The sequence below is a fragment of the Amblyomma americanum genome, chromosome 9 (assembly GCF_052857255.1).
Source record: "Amblyomma americanum isolate KBUSLIRL-KWMA chromosome 9, ASM5285725v1, whole genome shotgun sequence".
Taxonomy (NCBI): domain Eukaryota; kingdom Metazoa; phylum Arthropoda; class Arachnida; order Ixodida; family Ixodidae; genus Amblyomma; species Amblyomma americanum.
In genome coordinates, this window is record NC_135505.1 from 115,985,907 (window position 1) to 116,013,553 (window position 27,647).

The following is a 27,647-nucleotide window of genomic DNA, read 5'->3' on the forward strand; positions in this document are numbered from 1 at the left end:
CCTGAGCTCATCTACAAAAGCGTATATCTCACAAGCTCTGCAGTGGCCAGTGGACTCCTCCACAATGAAATTCGTCGGCTTGCTTGTTCTCTTGGTAGCGCATGTGAGAGGTAAGACGATGACAGGCGTCATGAGAGGATAGGGCTCTCATCTTTGAAAACTGCTTTTCATCTCATGTGAGTCTTGTTACAGATGTTGACTCACGCCAACATTGGTGTCATTGTATGACATTGAATCTATTCGTGCTGATGCATGCATCAGGAATCAGTGAATTATAAAATGCGTGCGTCTAGGCAGATCGCTTGTGTTGTTTGTTCGTTTTAGTGCGAAAGCACTACTTAACGTGGTCCCGACTAAGAATCCTGTGTGAAGCCTCGTGGCAACTCGGGTAAGCTCGGGTTAGTTCTGAGGAGCGTCGCGTCACCTGAGCCAATGGGAGGATTACCTTGAGAGTGAACTTGGCCAAACCTAACATAAGTAGCCCATGCAGAAATAAAATAAATATTTGCCGCGACTCGGATTCAAACTGGTGGTGGCGCGCACAGATCAGCTTCGCTGGCCACTGCACGAGAGTACTTCCTATCGCCGCAGCCTATCACTTTGTGTGTTTAACTATAACACACTCTCGCGCTGTCCATTGCACATCATCCTCTTCGTCAGCTTCCATCTGCGGCGCGAAAAGATCAGATCAGCCGAACCTCAATCAGAGCTTAACCTGAGTCTAATATCGTCGTCAGATATGCCAACGATCCAGCAAAGCAAAACCATGAGCTAACCAGGCTAAGCACATGCTTTCGCACGTGTACTAAGTTTAACTACGATAAAACCATACCTTTTCTTGGGTTTTGTTTTCGCTGTAACAGTAGGCTTGAATATGACGGCAGAGACTTGAACAAAAGGTAAAAGGGAAGCCTTTGTCCGTTGACCAATCTTTGGACAATATTTCTTGCCTTCGTCTGGGCCTGGACTCGAGATACTTCCTCTTGTCGAAGGGCCAAGATTGCTCACTTGTCGAAACGTTGGCTTTTATCTACTATAATTTATTCTTGGCGAAATTTAAGCCCCTCGCGCGACGCAAGTAATCTTCGGCGAAATGTCCTGCGTAACCTGAAGGCAGGTACAGGGAATATAGTGACCAAGGATTAGCGCAAGGCGCGAATATTCGGCGTTCAGTTGCTGCGGCTATAAGTAACGGTTGGCGGTATGCGGGCTTGACAAGCGGATGCCAGCCGAGAAATTCAGAACATTCGTTACAAAGTGTCCTTTTGCATCATCATCATCATCATCATCAGCCTGACGAAGCCCACTGCGGGACAAAGGTCTTTCCCGTATCTCTCCAATTAACCCGGTCATGTGACAGCTGCGGCCACCAACCACGGTTCAAACACGCGTTTCCAGCTGCAGCAAGCGCAAGAGCACTGGAGCCCCCAGGCGGCCTTATCAGGAGTTAGGGCTCAGTTCGACCCAACGCTCTTTATTTAACGGATGGTTCGATGCCGCTACGAATTATGAGTAGAGGGTCAATGATCTCTCGCTTAGTCGCCCAGGGAACCAATTTACTGCCCGTTACGATTTTTGCCCCGACATATCTTGCTATGTTTCACCTTATCTCTTTTTTCTCTCTCTTTTAATGATGCTAAGCAGCTTTCACAGAAAGTTCATAGTTGAAGAAAAATTTATCCCGGTCTGGGGCTCGAACCCGGGACCTTGGTCTGCCCGAGGCGGCCGCTTTGCCAGCAAAGGTTAACTGAATAGCTATAAAAGGGTAAGGTGAGAGAGAATTGATGAACAACGGAAAGTAGAAACGGTGTCACTCCAATGTTTAGGGGAATCCCCACAGACTAGGACAAGTTTTTTTATAACTACGAAGTTTCTATAAACGCTCTATAGCTTTCCTTTGTAGTCGGGCGGCTGCGCTTGGGTGAATGCTAATGACTAATTGCTCCATTATTACAAATCCACTCTACCTTGGAGGAGAAAGCGTCCAGCATCACGGACCCTGAACAGGTGGCGCGGCGGTAGCGTTCTGCCAGCGCCAAAATAAGCGGGAATCCAGGCAGCCTAGTAAGAGCCAAATCAGAGCGCCATCTATTGTATGTCCCACCAAGCTTTCTCTGATGTAGCAGAATTGACCACCTCTCATCAACGGAGTCGGATCTCCTGTCTACCTTACTCCGTGGTCACAACTGAAGCCTCGGAATGCAGGCAGACGTTCTCATATGCTTGCTTGTCCGAAGATGTAGGCTTCACATTTTCCGAAAAAAAAAAACAGCCTTTCACGATTAAGAGTGAGTAAAGATGAAAAGAAGAAGCCGCAAAATTAGGCCGAAATGTTGTAGAGCTTTACGACCTGCTCCGTAAGTTATGGCGAAAAAGTCATTGCGAAGTCTCAGTGTTCCGCTGGACTGTTTTCAAGCGAAACAAATGCGCGTGTTGACCTTAAGAGAGCGGCGTAAAAGAGCGAAACTATTCAAGAGGTTTCGGCATTTATCTTGTTTGAGAATAATCTCGTTTGATGCGTTCTTGTAGTGCACGACCTATCTTCAGAGAAAGTACAGACTGCCCGGTGTACGTCATGACATTAACGCTTAAGCAGTCGATCTATCTCGCCTCGAAGCGGGAGCATTAACATTTTAGTTTATGAGAAGCCACTTGTAGTGTCATGAACGTCAGCAGATTTCGCTTTTCTTGCAGAACAGTTTAAAGTTCAAAATCTACAAAGCGAAGAAACGAATGAAACTTAAATCAAATTAATGTAACTAAAATTGCGGGAAACTATTGTAGCAAACCTTGTACCTTTAAATCTTTATATTTGACCAACAAAAAAGAAGCGGACGATGAGAGGGGATTAGTTCTTAGGAGCTCACTATTGCTTGATTGAAAAACGCAAGAAATCACTGCGAAGAAATTCCTCAAGAATATTAGATTGATGTGTAGAGACGTGTAGGCACTTGAGATTGGTTGATTGATGGGAGCTTAACGTCCCAAAGCGACTCAGGCTATATGCCCTTAAGAAAAAAAAGCTGCTTTGAACTAAAATGCCCAATTATTACAGCTGTTGTCATGCTATGGAACAAATGGGTCCAGACACCCGTTCATGCCTCCTCCTGAATTTTTTATTTGTCATATTTTGAAACTGGTTTCATTCAGTCACTGCTTCCATTCGTTCCTTGTACTTTTGTCGTTTGTGCAATCAACCAACCAACCAACCAATCAATCAATCAATCAATCAATCAATCAATCAATCAATCAATCAATCAATCAATCAATCAATCAATCAATCAATCAATCAAATATTTACCGTCTAATCTTTTACCCAATACCAGGGCCCCGGCAGGGCTGCAGTCTTCATACGGCCATTGGATTGGATTGTAAAACCTTTATTGCGTCGAGAGCAGGCTGCAGGAGGCACATACCAGATGGCCGCTAGCCCATGGCTGGCGGCGACCTCATTGGCCCGCTCGATTGCCCGTACTTGAATCTTAGGGCCCGAGCTGACCAGCACGGCCTGCCACCGCTCGGGAGAAGGGAGCTGTATCAACTCCGCCGGAGGCGGATCATTTGCGCAGTTCCAGAGAATAGGGTCGTATGTGGCCCTTTCACCACATTTATGACAGTTTGGGTCGTACCGGCCAGGGTACATGAGGGCAAGCACTGCCGGATTCAGAAGGGAGCGTGTTTTCAGTCGGCACCAGGTAACTTGCTGCGTTTTTGTTAATGATTTGTGGGGAGGGGCATATGCATGCGCGCCTCTCCAGCCTAAAGTGATGGGTGATGTCATGAAATGAGATCAACCCATCCCTCGTGGTGAAATTCGGGTCGGAGGGCGCCCTCACTGCCCGATCGACAAAACCTCGGCTTTGCGCATGAGCCGCCTCGTTCCCTGGATTAGACGAGTGGGCCGGGACTCAGGTCAATTGAACTTCTCTAATCGGAAGGGAGTGTTTTGAAGGATGCGGAGTGAGGTAGATGTGATACGGCCCCTCGCGAAATTGCGAATGGCTGTTTTGGAGTCGCTGAATATAATATCAGCACGCGTTTTCGGTATAGCTAGGACTATTGCCGCTTCCTCCGCCGTCTCGGAGGTGGTGGTTTCTATCGACGCGACCACCAACGGGGCGCCGTTCCCGTTCACCGCGACAAGTGCAAACGCTTTTCTCTGGGTTTGCCGGTATTCCGCTGCGTTCACGCACGCCACATTGTCGTTTCGGCCGTATTTTGTGTGCAGGGCGCGAGCCCTCGCTGTGCGTCGGCCTTCGTGGTGAGCGGGGTGCATGTTCTTGGGTAGGAGTTTAGTCAATAGAGCTTTACTGATGTGCGTGGGTAACTGCGTTTTCGAGTCCCTCTCCGGGAGCTGTTCGCACATCTTCAGTATGTATAGAATGGCCCTTCCCGCGCTCGTACGAGTGAGTCGTCCGAGCTGGGAAATACAGCTCCGAGAGTGTTTTGTGTACCCCAAGGGCCAGCAACATTTCCGTGGACGTACTGTGCGAGAGCCCAAGAGCCGCCTTGTCCAGAACGGCCAGAACTTGCCCAGAACAGCGCCCCCCCCCCCCCTTTACAAGAATCTTTTCTACTACTAAACCAAAGCTTCTAAACTAAGCCTGTGTGTCTGACCTTAGTTAGATGAGCAGTATGTATAAAGCTAAAATATCAAACCAAATGTGTAACGCTGCCAACTCTCAAGTTGCCCAGGCCAAACATATTCCGCCGTCCACAAACAAGTTCGCTTTCTGTAAACGGACAGTCCGGGAACGGCCGAACTATGTTCCAGCCCTGACACTTAGTCGGGGCTGATTTTTTCGTACAGGGTCGCCGAAGCCCAAGCTCGTCTATCCCAGACTGCTCGAAGAGAGATCCTCAGATGGGAGGATGGTCATGCACCTTCACGATGACCTGACGCTCAACCTCAGGAAAGCGTCGGTGGCGGCGCCCGCATTGCGTGTGTTAACGGAGGAAAATGGCCGACCCGTCACGCTATTCGTAAGTAAAAAAAAAAAAGAAATCTTATACAAATTGCTCAGTGATTTACTGATGAAGTGCTGTGTAGTATATGTGAGCTTGGTGCCTCGCACGCTTTCTTCATCTATTTCTGATACCTACACCGCTCGAAAATTCGGGGAGGGGGAATTCCTTTTGACTCCTCACATCAAAATGCTATCGCGTTTTATCAGTGAATTACCGAGAAAGAGATACCAGAATGTGTTGCCTTATCTGGTCGCTCTCTATAGCGGCAATTTTCTTTAACAATACCGAATTTATGTACTTATTAAATATGTACCCAATAAATTCGTATTCTTAACAAAATGGCACATTTGATGGTTTCCAAGAAAGCCAACTTCCCAGCATGTGTATTGTGCTCTGAGCTACCTTCCTCGCATAATTTTTGAACGTGCTCGAAAAAAACAAACAAAACATCACTTGAAAGATTGGCGACCGGAAATCTCCTTGCAGTCTGACCTCAGTGGGTGACTCTTGTCGCAAACTGAACAGGACAGTTAATTTAAGCGAAATACGTAAAATAAGTACTGAAGCTGCACTAAGACCAAACCTAGGCGAAAAAGAACTCGCACAACGCCTGTGTTGCTCAGCACTTTTTGAATTGATTGAAGCAGCGTTATAGTTCGGGAGCATTGTGATAACTGACTTCGAAACACAGCGACACAATACAATAAGCAAGAATAACACGAATAGGCGCACAAACGGGCGCATAACGCCGATAAATCATATGCTTTTTGAGTGCTGTGTCTGGCGCTCTCTAGTTAGTGTTCACAGATCAAACTTTCGACTACCGCATGCTATCGCTACCGCTGCAGAAAGCGTTGGTTACTGAAGTAATAGCGGGAGGCGAATGGCAGCAATGATAAAAAGCACTGAGTTTCACGGACTAAAATTTTTTTATTAGCGAGTACGGATGAGCTCTTTCCGTGGATGTAAATATGAGCAGCAGACACTGTGCGGGATGTTCTTCTTGGAATTTTTTGTGATGAGAGCAAAGTCACATGAGGTTCGTGATGTTCATAATATGAAATTGAAATCACGCTGAACAGGTGTGTGCGCCCTCAAGGAAGGTTTGGTTTGGTTTATGGGGGTTTAAAGCTCCAAAGCAACTCAGGCTATGAAGGACGCCGTAGTGAAGGGCTGCGGAAATTTCGACCGTGCACCTGGTGTTCTTTAACGTGCACTGACATCGCACAGTACACGGGCACAGTATACAACCGCCGCGGCCGGGATCAAACCCGTGCCTTTCGGGTCAGCAGCCGAGCACCATAACCACTCAGCCACCGCGGCGGTGCGCCCTCAAAGAAGTCGACCAGGATGTATACCAAAGAAAGCCACTTCATTTAGAATTATTTGCCTGTGTCTCGAAGAAATAGCTCGTGCGATGCGGGGCAATGTTGAGTTCAGTTGAGTTGAGTTGACACAGGACACAGGACAAGCTGTGTCCTGTTGTAATAATTATTGCTTGCTGTCAGCGTAGCCGTGGAATAGGTGTACATTTGAGCTTCACCATCGCCATTATTTTTTCTAGGGAATGCCTGTGGTTATTTGTTGTTGACTTTACGGCAGTTATTCTACCCTGGTAACCAGGGAGAGGACGTGGTTGCCTAAGAAGTTAGCTTCGAACGTCCTTGTGGCTTGGTATACAAAGTCCTATTCGCCAGCATAACATGTAACTGCATCTTTAGAGACTGATTTTATTTTAACTCTTCACGCGATTATTTTCTATTGCAATGCTGAAAAAGATAATTCTCCTTTATAAACGTTTTAAACGTGTAGCAACATTTCAATTGAAACTTTTCACTGTGCTCAGTGGCGCAAGGAAGGTTGCGGCAAGTAAGAAATTCTATTTATTTGTAGCGTACAGTCGCGCCAACGACTGCTTCAGTATTGTCTGTTTAATCTAAATTCCAGTTCTTAATCCACCTTTTACGGTTATAATTCACACGATTGCCTGTAGTCTTAGGTAACAGAAAATTAGACTGAAGTTTGGTCGTCTACATCACATCTACCTATAATCTGTACATTTTCCTCCCTCATGGTGCCTCATAGTACAACGGTAAAGACATCGACAGAGACCTCTACGAAGACGAAGAAAAGATCGCCTCAGTTGCCGTAACAAGAAATGAGAATGGCCTGCACATCGTAAGTATTACGTCGAAAAACCTTGTTATGCATTGCTTGCTGCAACTTTATTGGGTTATTTTTGCCCCTAACTTAACGACTCTTGTCTGTTAGAAAGCTTGTGCCAGTGTTGATTGCGTTTGGTTAATACTCATAATAAAGTTGCTGTTTGGCTGGCTAGCCGAGTGAACCATACCCAGAAGACCACCTGGGTCGCAGCCTTCTAACGCTGTCACCGTTCACCTAGATCGACATTCAACGTTGGTTACTGGGACAGTTGTTCTAGATAAATTGCTTGGTTCTCTTGCTTAGCACAGACTTATAGCCGCCAACAAAAACTTTTTAGGGGTTTATTATTTCTTCGAAACAGAGCTGAGGTACGAGGTACTAAATGCAGAACACCGTTTTTCAGGGCGCAATGGCTTTTTCTGTTTAACTTCAGCACCATGTTTTCTTCATAGTGCCAATGAGTAATTACTCCCTTATTAAAAATCTATTCCATCTTAGTCAATTCCTTTAAACATTTGACCAACTCTGCTCCCACTCCTAATTACTGATCAATTTGCTCTCACCCCTACCATAAGCTTGCCGTCCCGGTTAGCTCAGCTGGTAGAGCGACTGCTCCGGTGAAGCGATGGTCCCGGGTTCGAACCCCGGACAGGGACGAATTTTTCTTTGACTGCGAAGTTTGGGAGAAAGCTGTGTAGCTTTTATTTGTAGCCGTATGGCTGCGCTTGGGGGATTCCAGTGAGTAATTACTTCCGTATTTTACCAAACTTACTTTATCTTGAAGCATTCACGTAAACAGCGATTAACGACTCGCACTTAAAAGAGTCAGTTTTGCTGCCATTGTCAGAATGCGAGAAGTTTTTGGTAATTACTACCATTTAATATTGAACGAAAAATAGTGCTAACGCCAGTTTTTTTTTTGTAACGCGCTATATGCTTTTTATACATCCAGAATGGGCTGGTCGGTCCACAGCACAGAATCGAGCCATTGCCAATAGCAGGAAGGTCAGAAGACGGTGTTGTTCCCCACGCAATCTACGAGATTGAGCAAGATGAGATGCTGGATAAAGCGCTCGCTCACAGCGAGGAACGTAAGTGAACTTATGCGGTATCTTCAGAGAGCTCACAGTAATCGGTGAATCTTTCAATAATGACTCCAAAGCGTCGTAGCCTTCATTGCTGTAGATTTCTCTAAAGGGAGCTGAAAGCATAATAGAAAAAGCATGCCGATATAGTAATTAACAATTCAAAACAGGCAAAGATTCCCAACTTCTTGGCAGACGGCTTTCGGGCTTACTCGCTTGTACAAACATGATGTTATAATAGGAAAATGTGAAATTCTGAGAAGGTAGATATAAGTATACTGATACTTCTCATTCTGTTGTTGGCTAATTATTACAGACATTTGCCCCCTTTTTTTGAAGCCGGTCGAAAGCAGCACATTTTGCAAAAATATTTAGAAGAGGCGAAATAAGTGGGATCACAAGTGAAATATTAAACACAAGACAGAAATGAAAAAACGAGCGTGAGAAGTAAAAATCACAGGGTCTCATGAAGTTAGTTGCCTACAGAACAATAAAAACAAAACATTAATACCTAACTCGTGAACATTTAATGTATATTAGTGTTCCCTTCAAAATAATTTGTATTCCATCCCTGTAATGACCCTCATATAGTGGTTACCTCAGCTAGTAATAACTATATCCTTTTAAACTTCTTACCTGTTGCCTCTAACAGCCGCTACTTGCTTTTTTTTTGTTTTCGTGCGCTAATCTCTCTCACTTGCTGGCTTTAATGACGGCCGCCGTGCATAAAAGACGATTTCATCATTTCAGGCGAAAAAGCTGTTATCAGTGAGAGATGGAATCGAGGTTATCAGCCACAGCCTCCGAGAGTTCCCGAAAACGTGACAGTTGAATTATTCTTCGTCTTGGACACTCGTCACCACAGTCACTTTTCTACAAACGAAAAGTTGTTGATCTATCTGTGTGTCATGGTCAACTCGGTGAGTATTGTGCGATACATTATTTCGCATTCAGAGCCAACGTTTAAAGGCAACAATACGACCTTCGCACGAAGCTTCGTTTTTCATTATGACGAATGGATGACCTGAGAACACCCTTTGAAAGACTGGGCGACAGGAGATGCCACCAAGCTCCTGAAGGAGGGCTCAGTGCGGCAAAAGCAAGTCCACTTGCGGTAGAGCATCCGCCGCGCTTTTGGGAGGTGCAGGGTTCGATTCCCAGAGTCGCCGCGTACCTACCGATCTTCTAACAGGCACGAGATTTTGCTCGGATTGGTGCTCGGACCTTTAGGGGTGGAGTCCTTGGAAAAGGGCCTTTGACCAACATCACACCCCTGGACGGATAATGGAGACTCTTTGGTTCAAGACACTTTTCTCAAGCCTTTCACCTCGGAAGAACCGAGCACCAAACCGGGGAAAATCTTGAACACATCAAAAAAAAAAATTGTGGGTAACTGGAGGCTTTGGGGATTGAACCCAGCATCTCTCAAATGATAAGCCTCCCTCCAGAACCACTTTAGGGGTGAGGCGCCGTGGTGGCTCAGTGGCTAGGGTGCTCGGCTACTGAGCCGCCGCGGTGGTTCAGTGGTTAGCGTGCTCGGCTACTGATCCAGAGTTCCCGGGTTAGAACCCGACCGCGGCGGCTGCGTATTCATGGAGGCAAAACGCTAAGGCGCCCGTGTGCTGTGCGATGTCAGTGCACGTTAAAGATCCCCAGGTGGTCGAAATTATTCCGGAGCCCTCCACTACGGCATCTCTTTTTTTCCTTTTTCTTTCTCTCCCTCCTTTATCCCTTTCCTTACGGCGCGGTTCAGGTGTCCAACGATATATGAGACAGATACTGCGCTATTTCCTTTCCCCAAAACCAATTATTATTATTATTATTATTATTATTATTATTATTATTATTATTATTACCCCAGAACCAAGCCTTACCAACTAGCCCAAACTTGCTCTTTGACCACCTAGCTTGCCTGCTGATGCCATTTCGAATATCCTCGTCCTCGCCCTTTGTGGTTCCGTGTAACTCGGTGTCGGATATTTTTTTTCGCTAAACTTTACAGTAATGGTAAATTGGCTCTGACTACCATTAACTGCGTGTTTTTTCTACCTGGTAAACACCAACTCTCTAGCCGTCTCTCAAACTATTACCTTGAGAAGATGCTATTTTCTGCAATCTCGAAATTCCAAGACCTCGCGGATACGTTAGCTGTAGACAGCATGTATACACTCGGTCTGACACTGCAGCATCATAATAAAATATGCTCAGTCGTTTTATTATACTATCAGTTTTACTAACGAATATACATGCCACGCATCAAACACCATCCTGGGAAACTTCTAGTCTGACTGCATGCCAACCTAGCTTAAAAGAGTAGGGCATTGTTTTTCAATCGCCACGAAACGTCTCTTATTTCATTCTCGGCCGTTCAGTAGAGGCATATATAGTCGCCAGTCTTGCCATAGTATCTTTTTTTTGTTGTAAACTGCCTCTGCATATTGTATTCTCCTTTATCTACGCCCTTTCCTTCGTCATGTCCGTGTTGTTCTTTCTAACTCGTGTTTTCCTTTCGCGCATTACCAGCCATGAGTCTGAACCAACTTGCCCAACTTTCTGCTCTTGTAAGTAACATTGCCTGTTAAGACAAATGTTCATGACAAACGCCCAGTAGTGTTCGTCGCCAAAAAGTAGCCGTGATCACGTGACGATCCCAAGCGCACAGCCGCGTGTTCCGAGCGCCTAACGATAACTTCTCGGTAGCTGCAAGATGGCGCCAAAGGCCTTGGAGCACAGCTAAAGATTACATCCTGAAATGACTGCACGGCTCACCGTCGTGCGCGTGCGCAGTAGCAGCCGAATCAGCGATCATAAACGGCCAGCGACGACGTGCCCATCAGCTGCGTTGCTAAAGGGGCATGAATATAGCCGAGGCGGAGCAATCGTTCACGGAACGCTGCATGTATGCGAGAGACCCCAAGCCACAAACATAATAATAATTAATAGTAATTAGTTTTCGGGGAAAGGAAATGGCGCAGAATCTCTCTCATATATCGGCGGACACCTGAGCCGCGCCGTAAGGGAAGGGATAAAGGAGGGAGTGAAAGAAGAATGGAAGAAAGGTGCCGTAGTGGAGGGTTCCGAAATAATTTCCACCACCTGGGGATCTTTAACGTGCACTGACGTCGTACAGCACACGGGCGCCTTAGCGTTTTGCCTCCACAAAAACGCAGCCGCTGCGGTCGGGTTCGGACCCGGGAACTCCGGATCAGTAGCCGAGCGCCCTAACCACTGAGCCGCCGCGGCGGGTCCAAGCCACAAAAGTCAGGCGCATTGAATAGAGGACGAACGCTCTCGGGACGCTGCCCGAAAGCGCTGTGCAGACCTGGGGATCTTTAACGTGCACTGACATCGCACACCACACGGGTGCCTTAGCGTTTTTCCTCCATAAAAACGACCGCGGCGGCTGCGTTTTTATGGAGGAAAAACGCTTAGGCGCCCGTGTGCTGCGCGATGTCAGTGCACGTTAAAGGTCCCCAGGTAGTCGAAATTATTCCGAAGCCCTCCACTACGGCACCTCTTTCTTCCTTTCTTCTTTCACTTCCTCCTTTCTCTCTTCCCTTACGGCGTGGTTCAGGTGTCCAACGATATATGAGACAGATACTGCGCCATTTCCTTTCTCCAAAAACCAATTATATATATAAGACAAGATGCTCAAGTTCGTGACAAGACTACTCTCGACTTTATAGCACTTGATGTAAACGCTCCAAATGATTATCACAATAGTCACCCGGTCATGTGTGGCAGCGGCACCGAGAAAAAAGCGCAATAATTGCAGAAGCACAAGGGAACCGGTTGGCGCGCGTCATCAGCGTTACCAGGAGTGTAACCACTACTAATTTTTTTATTATTTTTAGTGTTATTATTCTGAGATACTGTTGTCTCAGTTTTTAGACACTGCAGGTGTGGTTACATACAACGCAAAACGAAGACAATTAAACATAACTGGGCGCTTGCTTTGCAAACCGTGTTTGTACTTGCTGCTTAAGATTATCTAGGCCTTTTTCTGTACTCTGATATAATTGTTTCTGTTTACAAGCATCTTAAAGCGCTTAATTTCTGTCCACATTCTCGTTCATATTGCTCAAGTGTAACTCTATTTTGAAGAAAGTGATCTACTGGTAGTCTTTCAAAGAGGATTCTTCTTTTGATTTAAAGATACGCCACTTGGTATGTAGTACAGCTTATAGGGAAACGAAGTTAACAGTCGCAGGTAGTCGTGGAGGTTGTTGTCATGAGAGAACTTGAGACTCCAGCTATTAACACTATAAAAGAAACATTTTTGATATACGTGTATATCGGAAGAAGGCACCAATAGTTTCTGTATTTCTGCACCAGTAGATTACAGTTTTCTAATATTCAAAATAAGATGTTGGACATGATCACAAAAACTTTCTTGTTAAGGAAGATGCTAGGATGGGAATGCCGGAGCGCGGCTTAAAGGGATGGGTGCAAGTCCATAAGTTTTGGACAAAAACATTGAATATTAAAATGTTGTAAGGTACTGTTATGGAAGTATTTAACGTAATGGTAAATTCTTCGTATGCAGAGCAACATCCTTCTTTTAAAGTTCTTCCATCGTTCGCATCGAGTACTAATAACTGCCACAGAACACCAACGGGTAATGTTTCTGACGATGGCCAAAGCGTTGATAGCAAAAAAACAGCAAGACTGCCGAAGGAGTATCTTTACATATACTGATTTTTATAATGCAATCTTACAATGTATGAAAAAAATTGCGTTCATAAACACTTTCCCGTTCAAAAATGCGTTTGTCCAGAATTGGCGGGTATGAGGAGAAATAATCTCTTCTTACCCCTACCACTATCCCACAACCGTTTCATTTCTATTTTACAGGTTAACTTGAGATACGGGCCGGCGAAAAATCCCAGGATTAGTTTTATGGTTACTGGCATGGACAAAAGCACGGTATAGTCTCATATTTTACTGTATCGCCTCATCTTTGTAGCCTCACCTTTTAATGTAGCCTTTTACTGTCTAATCTTTTACTGTATTAAGTGCCTCCGTTGTTTTTATTTTTTCTTTCAGAACGAATCATACGCCGTTCTGGCTAACCAAAATGACAAATACATTTTTGACGAAGGAACACTGAGTAATTTAAAAGGCTACGTCCACGAGAGGGAAACCAAATATGGACAACCAGATGTTGTGTACTTAATGACAGGGTATACTGCCTTTCCTACATATCACATGGGCATTGTTGGTATCGCAACTTTTTTTTCGATCTGATTATTAGCGCTTTTGTCTTTTTATCTTTTAAAGCCGAGACGTGTACACGGTGATCAACGGAAAGGCCTCTGTCAATGGCTTAGGTGAGTGGTAACAAGATATATCAGCACAAGCGTCAGAATCGCGTTTGCGTGGAAGCCAAGCTCAATATAAGATTGTGCGGTTACAGAGGGAGCAATAAAATGGTTAAATTGTATGAGGGAGCAGTATATCTTAAAAAAAAATACTTATTCGCAAGTTTTGAGCTCTCACTACTTTTCGATGTCTAGCATTATTGGATAAAAATTTAGACTATTGGAATATTGTAAGGTACTGTTATAGAAATATTGAAAGTAACAGTCCATTATTTCAATGCGTAGTGAAATATTTGTTTTGACATTTATCCATCGATCACATTTAACAGTTAAGACTGCCAATGACAACTGATGGGGAACGTTTCTGAGTATAGCAAGAACGTTAATAGCAAAAAAAAAAATGCAAGCCTGCCGACGGGAGATCTGCGGATATATTGATTTTTAAAGTGAAACATTCAGTTATAGGAGAAAATAGAGTTCACGAACTATTTCCCGTTGAAAAATGCATCGTCCAGAATTGCTGGAATTTTATTGCTATGCATTGTGTATAACTGTAGCGCATTCCAATATAATAAGGTGGAAGCGGGAGAAGCCGTCGGCTATGATGTTTATATCTGGTTCCGACCGCCACGAGCAGATGCACATAAAACAGTGCCCGTTTTATGCAGTTTATGTGTTTATTTCATACACTCTCAGGGTCAAAGGCACTAGGGAGGGGATCGGTTGCAGATATATTCCGATCAATGTAAATAAAAAAGGGAGCTATCGTTTTCAGAATAGTTACAAATAAGATTACCCACAATACTAAGGCGTTCTTGAAACGTTGATAGCCATTAATAGTTACTGCCGGTGCAGGAAGGGTGATTCCACTTTGATTCTGTACGTGGTAAAAAACGACTGGAAAAAACCGCTAGCTCTGCAGGGACGGTATGCCAAACATGCAGGCACAATTTTGAATATAGTCCAGGGAAAATGTGATGCAGGAGATGAGTTCACTTTGCAAAGATGTGATAAAATATATTAAGGAACAGACAGGTACTGCACATTTTGCAGCGGGCAACTGAGGGTGGTAGATTAAAGATTGACACGTCTGAAGATATACCGGCTTTAAAGCGGTTGTTGTCAGCGCGTGGACAGCTCTCACATAAAATACTCGAGGAAGGCCAGGCGGGGACGAAAGCAGAGCCCCCAGACATCACCTAAGATGTTTACTAAGACCAGCAGTACTTCAGTAGTCGACGTCCCTTTTTTGCTCTTTTCAAAGTATTTCAAGAATCATATCAGAACCAAAAATCAGAGCGGTTTCTCGCTTTAGCAAGAACTTTGCAAGCCTAATGAACCTTAATATATCTATGAGTACAGAAGTAATAAGCTTGTATTGAAGCACAATTCCTGCGCACGTAAACAAACCGTGTCCCGTTTTATAGGAATCGGCTACGTCGCCAGCATTTGCACTTACTCCAAAGTGGCCCTCGGAGAGGATAGACCAGGACTGTACACGGGAACTCACACTCTCACCCATGAGCTCGCTCACGTGTAAGTAAATAACTTCTCAAGGCGGGTTCGTACATACAACGCGCGTGGTACGTACCCGCAGTTCTTTTTCCTCTCTACCTTTTCTATTACCTTCATACATCCCCGCACGGCTGTAGTTGAGGCCTCCATCTAAAGTGAGACAGTCACCGCGCCTTTCCTTTCCTCACAGCATCTTCTTTTCCCTGAAATGGCTTCACGTTCGCAACAACTTAAACCACTGATTGCCATCCAGCGCACGCATATGAAAAACCCAGTGAGCTATCAAGTCATTAGAAAATATCCGGCCCGATTTGGGCTTTAACTCTCATGAAGTTCATAGTCTAAGTAAGCCCGATATAATCCAAGAAAGTCCGAGTGGGTCTCGGTGAGTAGATAGTCGTGCAATAGTAGGCAGCAGTGAGCACAAGTTCTTTCGCCACTTTTTTCCGCGCCTCATGAAAGTATTAAAAAAGCGAGGCACTTCCTTGCGGATTTAATAATACTTGCATGTGCTTAAAGATTGCCAAGGAAGAAAGAAAAAGTAGGAAGAAAGAGCGAAAGAAAGAAAGGAAAAGTAGAAAGAAAAAAGAAAGAGAGAGAGAGAAAAAAGAGAGAAAGAAAGAAAAAAGAAAGAGATAGAAAGAAGGAAAGAAAGAAAAGATTTTGCTGTACCCTGGGAGTATGAGATAGTTGTATTGCTCCCCACCCCACAGGATCACTCCCACCATATGCCCGCACTATCCAAGCCAGCCAAGGCCACGTGAATTGAGGTTGATCGCGTTACTGGCTACTGGCGAGACTATAGCCTCGCCATAGAATATCGCCCGTTTTGGCATCACATCACGTGATCGCATTCTTGAGAACGTCCGCTCCTCGGTTCATTTGGATAACACCCGTAGCTGTACACTGCGTGCAGGTAGTCGGCGTTGGAGTTTTTGGTTCTGACATTACGCCCCACTGACCTCAGAGGAAGCCAGATTCACACTATATCTGTTAAAGTAGGACAATAAGCATTTAGCTGTGGTTCTACCCGGCCGAACCTAGTAAGACGAGCGAAACCGCCGTTGAGGTAAGCGAACGAAGGTAAGCAAACGTCACGCGCTTAGATGTAGCAAACGGTGCGTCACGCGATTTCCCACAGTCACGAGAGCGCTCGGGGCGCGGCGAGTCACGTGATGCGATATTTTCAGGCGAGCGAGTGCCGTTGGCACAAAGCGCGCAGCTGTGGCGATGCGTGGCGAGTCACGTGGCATGACGTTAGAGCCACGCCTCCACTCCTCCTTGTTCGAAGGTCAAATTTCAGAGCCACGTGACCTTCAGCCTTGTACGGGAGGAGTAGAGCTATCGCTCTAAAAAAAAAAGAAAGGTGCAGAAAGGCCGTGCTGGTATCTAGTGTCTTGAGACCGCTAGACGTGTATATTAGTGCGCAACTGGCTCCGAGCAGGTTAAGTCTTGTGTTGCACTGCTTTGCCCCGTCGGACAGCTGTGTTTCTCACTCTGGATATTTCTGAGACGTATTCCTGCGGCATGTGACATAAGGGCGGCATTTCTGAGGCGAGCAGAACGCCAGCCTCACACTGTGCACGTGCTGATTGCTGAAGGCTATCAGTGGAAACCACTTCTGGAAACTTTTACGTTCAACTGAAACAGGCTTTCTATAAGCCAATCGTGAGGAAAGCTTAAATTGCTAAGAGAATTACTGTAAAGATTTATATACGAGCATTTGTCGTCGTGCGGGTCGCTGTTAAAGCGGTCAGTGCCATCTCCGCCCATGGCACGTACTCGAGTACTCGAGCAACTGAAACTGATCACATTTTTCACCCGTGTTCGATGGTTGTGGCAAACATTTATTATTTACAAGGAGGTGTTTGGGCCCAGGCCCTATGGCCCAGGTATTCACAAATCTAGGTGGAGTTCCTATTCCTGAGTCCCAATGGCGTCTAGCGCCGCTCGCGATCTGGCGACCAGGGTCCGTTGGGACTGCAGGTCATGGCAGCTGAGCAGCGCCGCCTCCCAGGCCTCCCTAGAAGAGTTGAGAGATGACGAATTGGGAAGAGTGGTGATTGGAAGGGCAGGCCCAGACCATATGGAAAACATTCCGAGAACGTCGCTCCGCACAGCCTGCAGCCCCCATCAAATTCTGAATTGAAATGTTTCAATACTGCCGGGAACAGCATTGTATTTGTAAAAATTTTAAGAAGCCGTTAGTCTGCTGTCTAGATACCCTTACAGGGTTCCGGAAAGCGACGATGACTGTCCTTATAATATGTAGGGATGTCTTTGAATGTAATTAGAGATTGGGTAGGCTCGGAGTAGGCTTCCTGAGCAAGTTTGAGTGCCAGGGGAGAGAGCGCGCGGTCCGCATGATCGGCTAACTCATTTCCCTGGAGTCCCTGGTAGCCGGGAGCCCAGATGAGGTTATAATTTGGAGGGTCGCTGGACCAACAGCAATTTTGTAGGATGCGCGTTACGAGAGGAGGTATCCAACCCAGCTAATAGTTCCGACAGGCCCCCTTCGAGTCAGTAAGGATGTGTTTCACTTGTGGGAAGTCAAGTGCTCATTGAAGCAAACCTTAGGTAGCGCAGTTAGTATTCTTTCCTCCGACAAATACAATTCTGATCCCCAAAGATTTAGGTAGAAAACTAAGACATTTTCAGTAGCTGAAAATCTCGAATGGCGTTCGTTATCACACAACCATTGCATACGATGATATAGCCAGGAAAACGAGGACGGATGTCACGCTGAATAATATTTCAGACAGGCTATCGATCGGTCTCGTGGGTAATAGTTCGTTAATGCAAACTATTACTAGCTCTGTAAAGAGGCTGCACCTTTAAGGATACTATTGGTACTGTTCAAACGACAAAGCCGCCTTGAGCCATCACAACAAAACATTTAACACTGTACAGTACAATGCACAATGCTGAGCAAGTTTTCAAGCACCAGATGCGTCTGACAAGCTTTTTCGATATGTGGCAAGGAATATACAGTTGAACCTCGTTATAACGAAACAATTTATAACGAAATAATGGATATAACGAAAGAATGACGACTCCCCTTCGAGGCTCGGTCAACACGGGCTATAACGAAGCTACGGCTATAAGGAAGTAATCGCCGGGCCCCTCGACTTCGTAATAACGAGGTTCAGCTGTAGTTGAGTTGGCGTAATAGTGTGCGAGCATTATCTCCCATCTTTTTATCGACACAGCAGGCCTCCTTCCATGCTCAGCGTTTCCAGTTGTTTGTTTCACTCATGTCTGCTTGAAGTTAGACCCATTTTGTTAGTCCTTAACGCTGCCGAGCAATGACTTCTTACGGCACCCTTTATTGAGTTTCCATCGCAACCCCGCTACCACCCCCCCCCCCCCCCACACACACACAAAAGAAAGAATACGGCGTTCCAGAACAGTCTCGTAGATGCTTTATGTCTTAAAATATATTCAGACGCAGTCTTGTTAACTCGGACTCGTCCATTTCGAAAGCCTGATTTATTCGACCTGGAGTCTTGGTTCCGTCAATATGATGTGTATTGCGAATGCCTGATTTGTATCAAGCGCCCCCCCCCCCCCCCTCCTTACCCTCGAGGGTAAATAGGCTGCCTAATAACAGTTGCGCATTCGGGACAGATTGATTTGATTTGATTTAGTGGGTTTAACGTCCCAAAGCGACTCGGGCTATGAGGGACGCCGTAGTGAAGGGCTCCGGAAATTTCGACCACCTGGGGATCTTTAACGTGCACTGACATCGCACAGTACACGGGCCTCTAGAATTTCACCTCCATCGAAATTCGACCGCAGAGGCCGGGATCTAACACGCGTCTTTCGGATCAGTAGTCGAGTGCCATAACCACTGAGCCACTGCGGCGGCTTCCGGACAGATTATAGCAGTGGAAAAACAGTGATTTTTCGTAAAATACATTACATTACGTTTCTTTGCAGCAGATGAGTCTTCCTTGCTTCTAGTGTTCATCGGCGCTTGATGGGATCCATAACGGTTTTTCCGAAGCGAGAAATTATGCTGACCCAAGTATTTAATTTTAACCCGCAGTTACCTCATATCATGTCTTGCCTTTTTTTTCATTAGGGCTAAAATAAGAAATAATGTATGGTCTGAAACGAACATATCGAAGCTGGTGTCCTCACCAATACGGTACTTTCTAGTGAAAAAATACGACACACCAAATACTGTCGCTTGCAGCATTTTCGCTAGAGATTAATTTTTTTTAATTTGGTGGTTTTGTATAATATTGTCACAAGAATTTTTTTGGCAGTCCATAAATAGTCGGCAGAAAACCGATGACCTGTCTATAAAAAATTGAGTGAGGAGGTGTATCGCTAGCTAGGAATCCGCATGATTAAGACTAAGGACTAAGGCTAAGAGATAAGGGCTATGGACCAGGATCTGGAGGCTAGCGTGTAAGGTTAAAGGTTAAAACTAATAAATACTTATCTGAAAAACTTATTGTGAAATGAAATTTTGTAACCCTGATTCTGATCGGCTGTTTTCCTATGTCTCCCATGAAAGTCTAGGTGCGAATCATGACGGTGAAGCCTCTACGACTTACGGACATCCGGGTGCCAGTCAGTGCTCTTGGAACGATGGACACATCATGAGCTACATAAACAAGGGCCCCAGTCACCACCGATTTTCCTGGTGCAGCCTGAACCAGATACAGTACGTTGTCAGGTGAGGCCAGAAACTGCGCATTGCACCACTATGAATGTGGAATAAAAAAAAAATTGGCGGTGGTTTAGCTCTGGTTAAACCTGGAGTGACGCGATAGCTGCAGCTGGCCGAGGGGAACTTGGTCACGTGACCAACCACGTGTCAAACCACGTGATCAGCCACAGCGCCGGCAACTGCTCCGCACCACGTGGCCAACCACGTGATAGCGTTGCGGCGCAGCCACAGGGTGACGCGCCGCCACCGCCACGCTGAAGGCTCGAAATGCTTTCATATGCAGCTATCGCTACCAAAAAATTCGCGAAGCCTAATAACCTTGCATGAGTTCAGGTTTGCTGCGCAAATAAAGATGCGGACTAAGATGCACAAACGACAAATACGGTCGCTGTTGTGTTTCTCCTCAGTGTATGTAGTTCGTGTGTTGTTGATGTTGTCCTTGGGAGAATGTCTTCTTTGCCCCTATTTTCATTTGCTTTGCTAACAGGAATCCATGCGAAATTCACCAACTAGCCCACTTCAAGACCCTACTGATGATAGCTTTCAACAGTTATCTATTACCTAAAACTGAAACTTCTACTTCTTAGAAAGATAGCTTGCAGAAACGGTATTAAATCTACTCATATTAGTCGATAAATTCCGCTTAGCCCTGACATCAACTAAGTGTACATTTTAGCCAATTTACGGTCAAGTTTTTTTCGGCTTGACAATAGTAAAGTAACTCCAGTTTCTAGGCAGTGGTCTAAGGTAGAGGCGAAAACAGTGCAGCAGTATATTATTTAAAGCACATTTGGGGCATACATTCCTTATTTCTGTAGTTTTTAAGGCCCCGCGCAATACTATAAAAAAAAAAACAGAACCTGAAAACTTGCTGTTTCCAATTGCAGAATTTGCGGACACACTTTACTTTATCACCGATTGTTCATATAAGCCCCTGTATTATGATTATGTCGAGGGTATCCTAACTGTTCTTCGTTCTTCATCTTTCCTTTCTTCCCAGCTTACCTCGGTAACATAAATTACCTAACTAAAAAGTGTGGCCGAGATGTGCGGAGGCAGAACAGGATGTCCCAAACAATATTACTTAATTAGTTCATTAGCGCTTCTTCCTAACAGTGGCGAACCCAGTCCACCAAACACAGTGTGCCATGCCGTACCTCCACCCCCAACCCTTGACTCTGCTTGACGGCTGCGGCTTCCCTCTCGCCACCCCTGGCCTCGCACCGAAACGCCCTCTATTCACTTTCAACTGCCCTCTGCCTCTCTCCTTCTTTTCCCTTTGTTTTCATTCTCTCCCCGAGGCTTCCCATGCCGGACGCTGACACCGGACACTTTTTTCCGCTGAGGAGGGTTCTAATGCTAACTCTAAACGCAAGCCTTTAAAAGGCGTCCCGATTTATAACAGTTCTCTTCTCCGACCTGCCTTCTTCCAGGCGTGCTGGCCAGGACTGCTGGACGATTAAGGGGAAAGGGTATATCGTCCAGGGTCACTACCCGGGCTCAGTGGTGGCTACTGCAGACTTCTGCAAGGACGCCATCAAAGACAACCAAGCTGTCATCGACAACGTCACGGTAAGAGAATTTTTATTTCGATACCCTCATTGTCCCCTGTTGCTTTTTTCATTGACATAAGGATGCTATTCCCATACGTCATAACATTCGCCATTCTATGGAGCTAGCGCCGTCGGGTGAGGTTTTACCCAAGAACCGGCTACGGTTAGGTCCATAATTAGTGTGAAAGGAATGCCATGCCCGCGCGTGTCAATTCCGGAAAGTTTGAGTGCTGTGCTATCGTTGGCATCGATAGGTTGAGGTTGTTGCGTGCTGCAGGTGTGGTTAGCCTTGAGGATTCTGCCAGAAATTGCCCCACCGTAGCGATACTTAAATTCTAAATATGGTTCACAAATCCGGCACATACCTGACATCTGAATGATCTAGATAGGCCTAAATACAATCACCTGCAACAGTCAACAGTCAATTCCTGCTGTCACCATCTGGAGTCCAAATCCGAGTCCTGGAGGAACTTTAAGAGAAGGCTTGAAGCCTCTTTTCTGCACGACTGTTTTCCACGCGGGCGCAGACAATGTGCTGAAGGGAACTGTGAGGGACTCCTGTCTTCTTGAGGGAAGCGAGCAACATATACCTTTCCGCGTTGTACACAGGACAGCACAGAAGATAATGCTCTGTATCACCACTAGCCGCCATCAAGCAACGGAGTACCATCTTTAAAGCGACGAGCTTTTTGGAGGTCACCCAAAGTTCGCTTGAAATAGTGAAATGGCACGATAAATTCTCCGATGATTGCTGGGATGTCGCCGCCAACCGCGTTGCCCTCTGCACCATATTATACCTGGTGTTTCAACGAACACTTTCAAAAATTTTCAAAAAGTATGCTTTTTGGGATAAAAATATTGCTTTTACGGCATAGTATTACCAGTGCTTGCGGACACCAGAAAACCGGTGAATCGTCTTAAGCAATAAGCTGGTTAACTAATTTTTAATAATTAGCTTTTAACTAGTAGAGTTAGGCGCCTAATTGCATTTAGAGATTTGTAGCCGGTCGTTAGTAATAGTCATATCAGTTTTTAGAATTTCGACAACACGATTACCCTCGGTGCTGTGGCTCGAAAAAATTTGGCTTTTTCGACTAGTTACGTGCGCTGGAGGAGTTGCTTTGCCTGCATGCTTTCGAAAGCGCATATATTTTCGCACGATGCAGCCAGATTTTGTGGGGCCACAGCAGCGAGGGTAATCGCGTTTTCGAAATTCTAAAAACTGATATGACTATCTATCATCAGGGACTCCGGAACTTTTTTTTTCTAGTGGGGGGGAGAGATTTCGGGCTTATTTTGTTATTATTTTTTAATGCTCATTCACATAATAAATTTTATATTTTTATTATTTTTTATTTTTCAATGTTCAAAGGTTGATGCAAAATGTCACGTTGTGGTGACGACACTCCAGCAGTCAGGAAGACAACGAAAAGGCTTCCAAAAGAAACTGTTTAAGGGGCTGACTCGCGCCCACTAGGAACTGAATGACTCGGTGGCGGCGATAGCCACAAACGTGCTCGGCGGTCATCGAACTGAATGCCTGCAGTTCTTGGCCGCGCTCAATTTAAAGCTGGCAAGGAATCTTCGAGAGAAAGAACCAATAGCAACTGCGACAATCTAGAAAAATGTGGAAGCATTTGCACGCGGTCAAGATCAATGAAGATGTCTGGTCGCATCTCGCATTACAAAACAAAATGGTAAAGCCGCGTGCCGGTGGTTTTGAGCGCGAACGAACAAACGGTGCAAATATTCACGGCAATATAAAACGAAGTGAAATGGGACGCTTTAAGCATGAGAAGTGATCAATTGCATTAAAAAAGTTTGTGCATATTTTGTTTGAATTCTGCTATTCATGATCATGTACACGAGTCAGACAGTCGACTTCTGTTGGGTCATGACTAGTTTAGGTTACTATTATACGAAATGCTTTACAACTGGCTACGAAGCGAAAGAGCTCAGCCCCGTTGTGATTTGCATTAAAAGAATCCTAGAGCTGAAGTATTTCAATTGTCAGAAATCTGACCCAAGTGCAAGCAATCGGCGACTTGGGGGGAGGGGAGCGACCGCCTCTTTTGCCCCCCCCCTGTTCCGTAGTCCCTGGCTATTACTAACGATCGGCTACAAATCTCTAACGGCAACTAGGCGCCTAACATTACTAGCTAAAAATTTAATTATTAAAAATTAGTCAACAAGCTTACTAGTTAAGACGATTCACCGGCTTTCTGGTGCCCACCAACATCGGTAATACTATGCTTCAAAAGCCATATTTTAACCCCAAAAAGCCTATTTTTCAATTTTTTTTACAGTTCGCTGAAACACCCGATACAGCGCTCAAGCAAGGCTGGTGACGTCACGTGAATACACCTTATATACGGCTTGCACATGGCGTCATGAACGCCATGACTGTGCAGGATATACAGCTTCTAAGCTGCAAGTGGGTCCGAGTAGCGATGATGAAAGGATTAGACAAATGAGACTTTTCTTGCCGTGCACCTGGCTATAGTGTATACTCCTGGTTGATTAACATGGCGACCACCACGGTGTCAGTGCAAGACGTCTGTAGCGTAATCTGCTTACAAAAACTTTTGTGTTTTTATGCGCCTTACGATTTGGGCTCTTGTATTCTACTTCGCCGCAGGTCAGTGAACGGACTTGCAAGGTCCGGTGCATGTATTACAAGAGGGACACCAGCTATGTTAATGGCCGCCTAATGTGGCGTTACTACCAAGAAGTGGACGCACTTGACTACATGAGCTGTGGAGGCACTAAGGTAAAAAAAAAACCAAATCATTTCTCTTTATTTGTTGTCTATGTTGTATTGCCTTGAATGGGTGTGCTGGTATTCCTCACTTGTGTTTGGTCAGTTTAAACTTGGCTGTTGCCTTTGGCCGCCTAACAGGTTGCCGGTGCGATCGTATAACCTACCATAAACAGATTGAACTTCGTAGCTCTTTAAACAATTTAATATTCCCAAAGTTATTTGTTTGTAGTGCTATATAGGAGTATACGCCGGATAGTTGAACCGCGTTCTGCTGGCCACCAAATGAACTCCTTGCTCTCTACACCACAGCCACGTCTCACCACACAACAATCCTTAGCAAAATATAAACCACTGTAGAGTGCACTACACACAGCTTTTACTCATTCGGCTTCTGCGGTGACAAAATTTGTCTCAAGTGTCTTCACCATATCGCAAAAATTAAGTATATAGTATTTTTCACATGCAACACCACTTAAACTTACCTGATTTTTCATATCCCCTGCCCACAATACCCACAATCCGGAGACTTTGACCACACTTGGCGAGCCTTACCCAACAGGCGACTATCTAAGTCCGACTCTAGAATAAAGTTATTGTGATTGACTGAAGCAATGAATGCTATCGCATCGAATGGTCGGAAGGGATGCATCGTTTTGGGATACTCAAAATTCCGCAAGTGCGCTTTCCCACATAACAAAGTTGGCGGAGCTCTTTATAAAAGAACAGCGATGCCTGCAGTACAGGTGTTAAGTCTGTGCATGGAATGCATGGAACGTATTTTGAAATATTCAAACAAGAAACCTGTCCTTCCCGCTTTGTTTCAGCTGGAAACGCATGATCGGCCATCTTTGTTGTGGCAACATTGATACGTCGGAAAGCACACTTGCGAAATTTTGCATATTGCCTTTTTGATGGGGCAAGCGGCGTCGATACTGGTGCTGTAGCCAGTCGCAGCCGAATACTTACGCTCTAGCCTACTGGTCATTACGAATGTTACCCAGGCCAACAGCATGAGGCGAAGGCTACCACAAGTGTGCCATTCTCACGCGTTCGCGGTCCAATTGTACAGTCTTTGCCAAAAGTAACTGAGCAGCCGAGCCGGCGCCCGGAATCCCCGGCGCTCGGCTGACAGCCCGCTTCCGTCGTGGCTGCTCGGCTACTTTTGGTAAAGACGGTACCGCTGTGGAAGCCGTAGCCTCGGGCTCGTTGGTTCCATTTTACTACAAACAATTGTAAGATATAGAGTATAGACGGGCTTTTATCATAAGGGTTCCGTTAGATGAGGAGTGGGTGTTTTCGATAGTGCGCTGCCTGGGACAGTGTGATGCAGGGGACGCATGCATTCAGCCACAGATCTTTTACGCAAGGCTGGGCTTCACACGCTGTCCAGCCGTGCCAAATTACACCGTCTAAAGTTTTTGTATTTACTGCTTAATAATGCATTAAAGATGTCTCCCACAGACTTTGTTCGTATAAGCACAACTAGAGGAACACGTCACAAGCATGCACTCACCCTTGAAGAATATTTCTGCCACAGTAATACTTTCCGATATTCTTTCTTTCCACAAGCTGTCCGAGATTGGAATCGCTTGCATCCATCAGTCGCAGCACAGCGCACCATAGACAAATTTTTTACCCTCGCTGAGAGCTCTGTGCTTACATTCCTCTCACCATAACCTTGTTCATAACCTTGTAATACAGTGTTCCTGTCAGTGTATTTATTGTATTCAAGTGCTATCATCAGTTTTATGACTCGCTCGATTGCTTTATTTATTATTGTCATGTGTATTGCATGTTTTGCCTCTATTTTTGGCTCTAAAAATATAAGCACTGAACCTATATTTGTATGTTTTGCCCTCATCTGTAAAAATCCCAAGAAGGGATTGACAGTATTCCGAAATAAATAAATAAATTTATGTGGACTTTATGCGGAAGCAGCACTCTCGTCGGGGTCACGGTACATCACTATCGCACTTCCCTCGACCGACATCAAGCAGTCGGGTTAGTTGGTATTGCATCGGTAGCCGTGGACCAAAGTTTGCTGTGGAGTCTAGGAGGACTGTTGTATCCGTTGTATCCGACTATAGTAATTTGTACGCGACCGGAGTAGGCTGCGCTTTCGATTGACTCAGCGAATAATGCTCGAACGTTTCCTTCTCATTGCAGGTTTGCATCCAAGGCGTTTGTGTGAACAAGCCACGCGCGGAGACGGAGGCAACAACCCGGGCTCCAAGAGTCCGCACGACTGAAGCCCCAACCGATGCGCCGACCACAACTACGCGTGTCACTGGTTCCCGCTGTGACTGCTACTGCAATAACGGAACGAATTACACGTGGACAGCACCGGCCACGTCTACGTACGGACCGCGTCCGTGGTGGCCGGCGGGTAGGAACCCGCGCTACGCAAGTGGTAGAAAAAATAAACAAACATAAAAAATAATAAATGAAACGAAAAACTGGCTGAAGTGCCTAGGATATTACCTGCGGACGATGTAGCATTGTTTTTATTTGTGCATTTATATACATACTGCAGACCATCGTTAGGTTCCGGCAAGAAGAACACTTCATAAAACCAAAATCACAGCAACAAAGACAGGACATAATACGCTTGCAGACATCTATTTGTTACTCTTATCATTTACCACTGAAGAACGGCTGTTTGGGCTTGTTGGTATTTCTTCAGTATTATGTAACAGCACTACAGGACGAAGACAAGAACAAGAAAGGACAAACAGATTGAACTGAACTTACAACTGTCTTTTATTGGAAGACACGTGTCAGTTTATACACTGACCATACCTGCGCACATGCGCTGTGTCAAAGACATGCGTGAAACCGCGACGTGCTTACCACAGTTAAAGCCACTTCAAAAGCACATACGTGTATGCAGAGCCGTTATCCATTATGCAGTAGGCTCATTTCACTGGCTGATAGTGTTACAGAAGGTGCACTAACACATCCATTCTTCTCCCTGATAATGTGCAATGCCGCAGCTATCTCCCTTGTGCGTCGGTCATTATGCAGAAACACCACTGCTGTGTCGACAAAGAACGGAATGCATTTACATGCAAAGCAATGCTTGGCTAGATTTTGGCTTTCTTTTCCAAAGAATTACCAGTGATGATGTGTCTACCATTGCAACTTTGATTTAGCGGGCAGGGGTGTTAGGCTTAACCGACGGAGCACACTCCACGTCGGATAAATTCGAGTCTATACATACACACATCTTTGTTTCAATGACAAATGGCGGCGCCGTCGTACGTCGTAACCGAAAGCTCTCGTTTACTCCCTTTCTGATAATGATGAATCTATGTGGTCCTGTACCACATGGTCCATATGGTTGCCCAAAGATCGCACATAATCTCCAAAAGGGCTGACCTCAGACGTGTGGTGCAGGAGAGCTTGGAACGGGGCCCTCTTGAAGAGTGTGCAGTGCTGCTGCCTCTCTCACTATAAGCACTCTGAATGGGCGGGGCAGTTTGGGGGTTTTTTCTTCGCACAGTACCTGGCCGAGAACGGTTCAAAGCAAGTTATAGCCGAACAGAGTACCGCGCAACAGGCACATATGCACAGCAGGCACACAGGAACACAGAACTG

The 27,647-nt window shown here is 45.4% G+C and overlaps 1 protein-coding gene across 1 annotated transcript; it reads left to right on the plus strand.

The window, feature by feature from the left end:
• Positions 1-27,472, plus strand: LOC144103607 (venom metalloproteinase BumaMPs1-like). The gene is made up of 14 exons (XM_077636279.1): positions 1-110; positions 4,811-4,983; positions 7,054-7,146; positions 8,087-8,225; positions 8,970-9,139; positions 13,074-13,145; positions 13,266-13,402; positions 13,500-13,549; positions 14,968-15,076; positions 19,581-19,742; positions 21,170-21,308; positions 23,928-24,059; positions 26,217-26,457; positions 27,447-27,472. Exons 1-14 carry the CDS (start codon positions 65-67, stop codon positions 27,470-27,472), a joined length of 1,689 nt encoding a protein of 562 aa, XP_077492405.1. The 5' UTR covers positions 1-64.
• The last annotated feature ends 175 nt before the right edge of the window (positions 27,473-27,647 follow it).

Excerpts from the sequence above, each read along its gene's own strand:
- LOC144103607 (XM_077636279.1), top strand. The coding sequence starts at position 65 with ATGAAATTCGTCGGCTTGCTTGTTCTCTTGGTAGCGCATGTGAGAG. Across the intron at positions 9,140-13,073 it reads TGTGTGTCATGGTCAACTCG|GTTAACTTGAGATACGGGCC; the intron begins GTGAGTATTGTG and ends TCTATTTTACAG. Across the intron at positions 21,309-23,927 it reads CTGTCATCGACAACGTCACG|GTCAGTGAACGGACTTGCAA; the intron begins GTAAGAGAATTT and ends ACTTCGCCGCAG.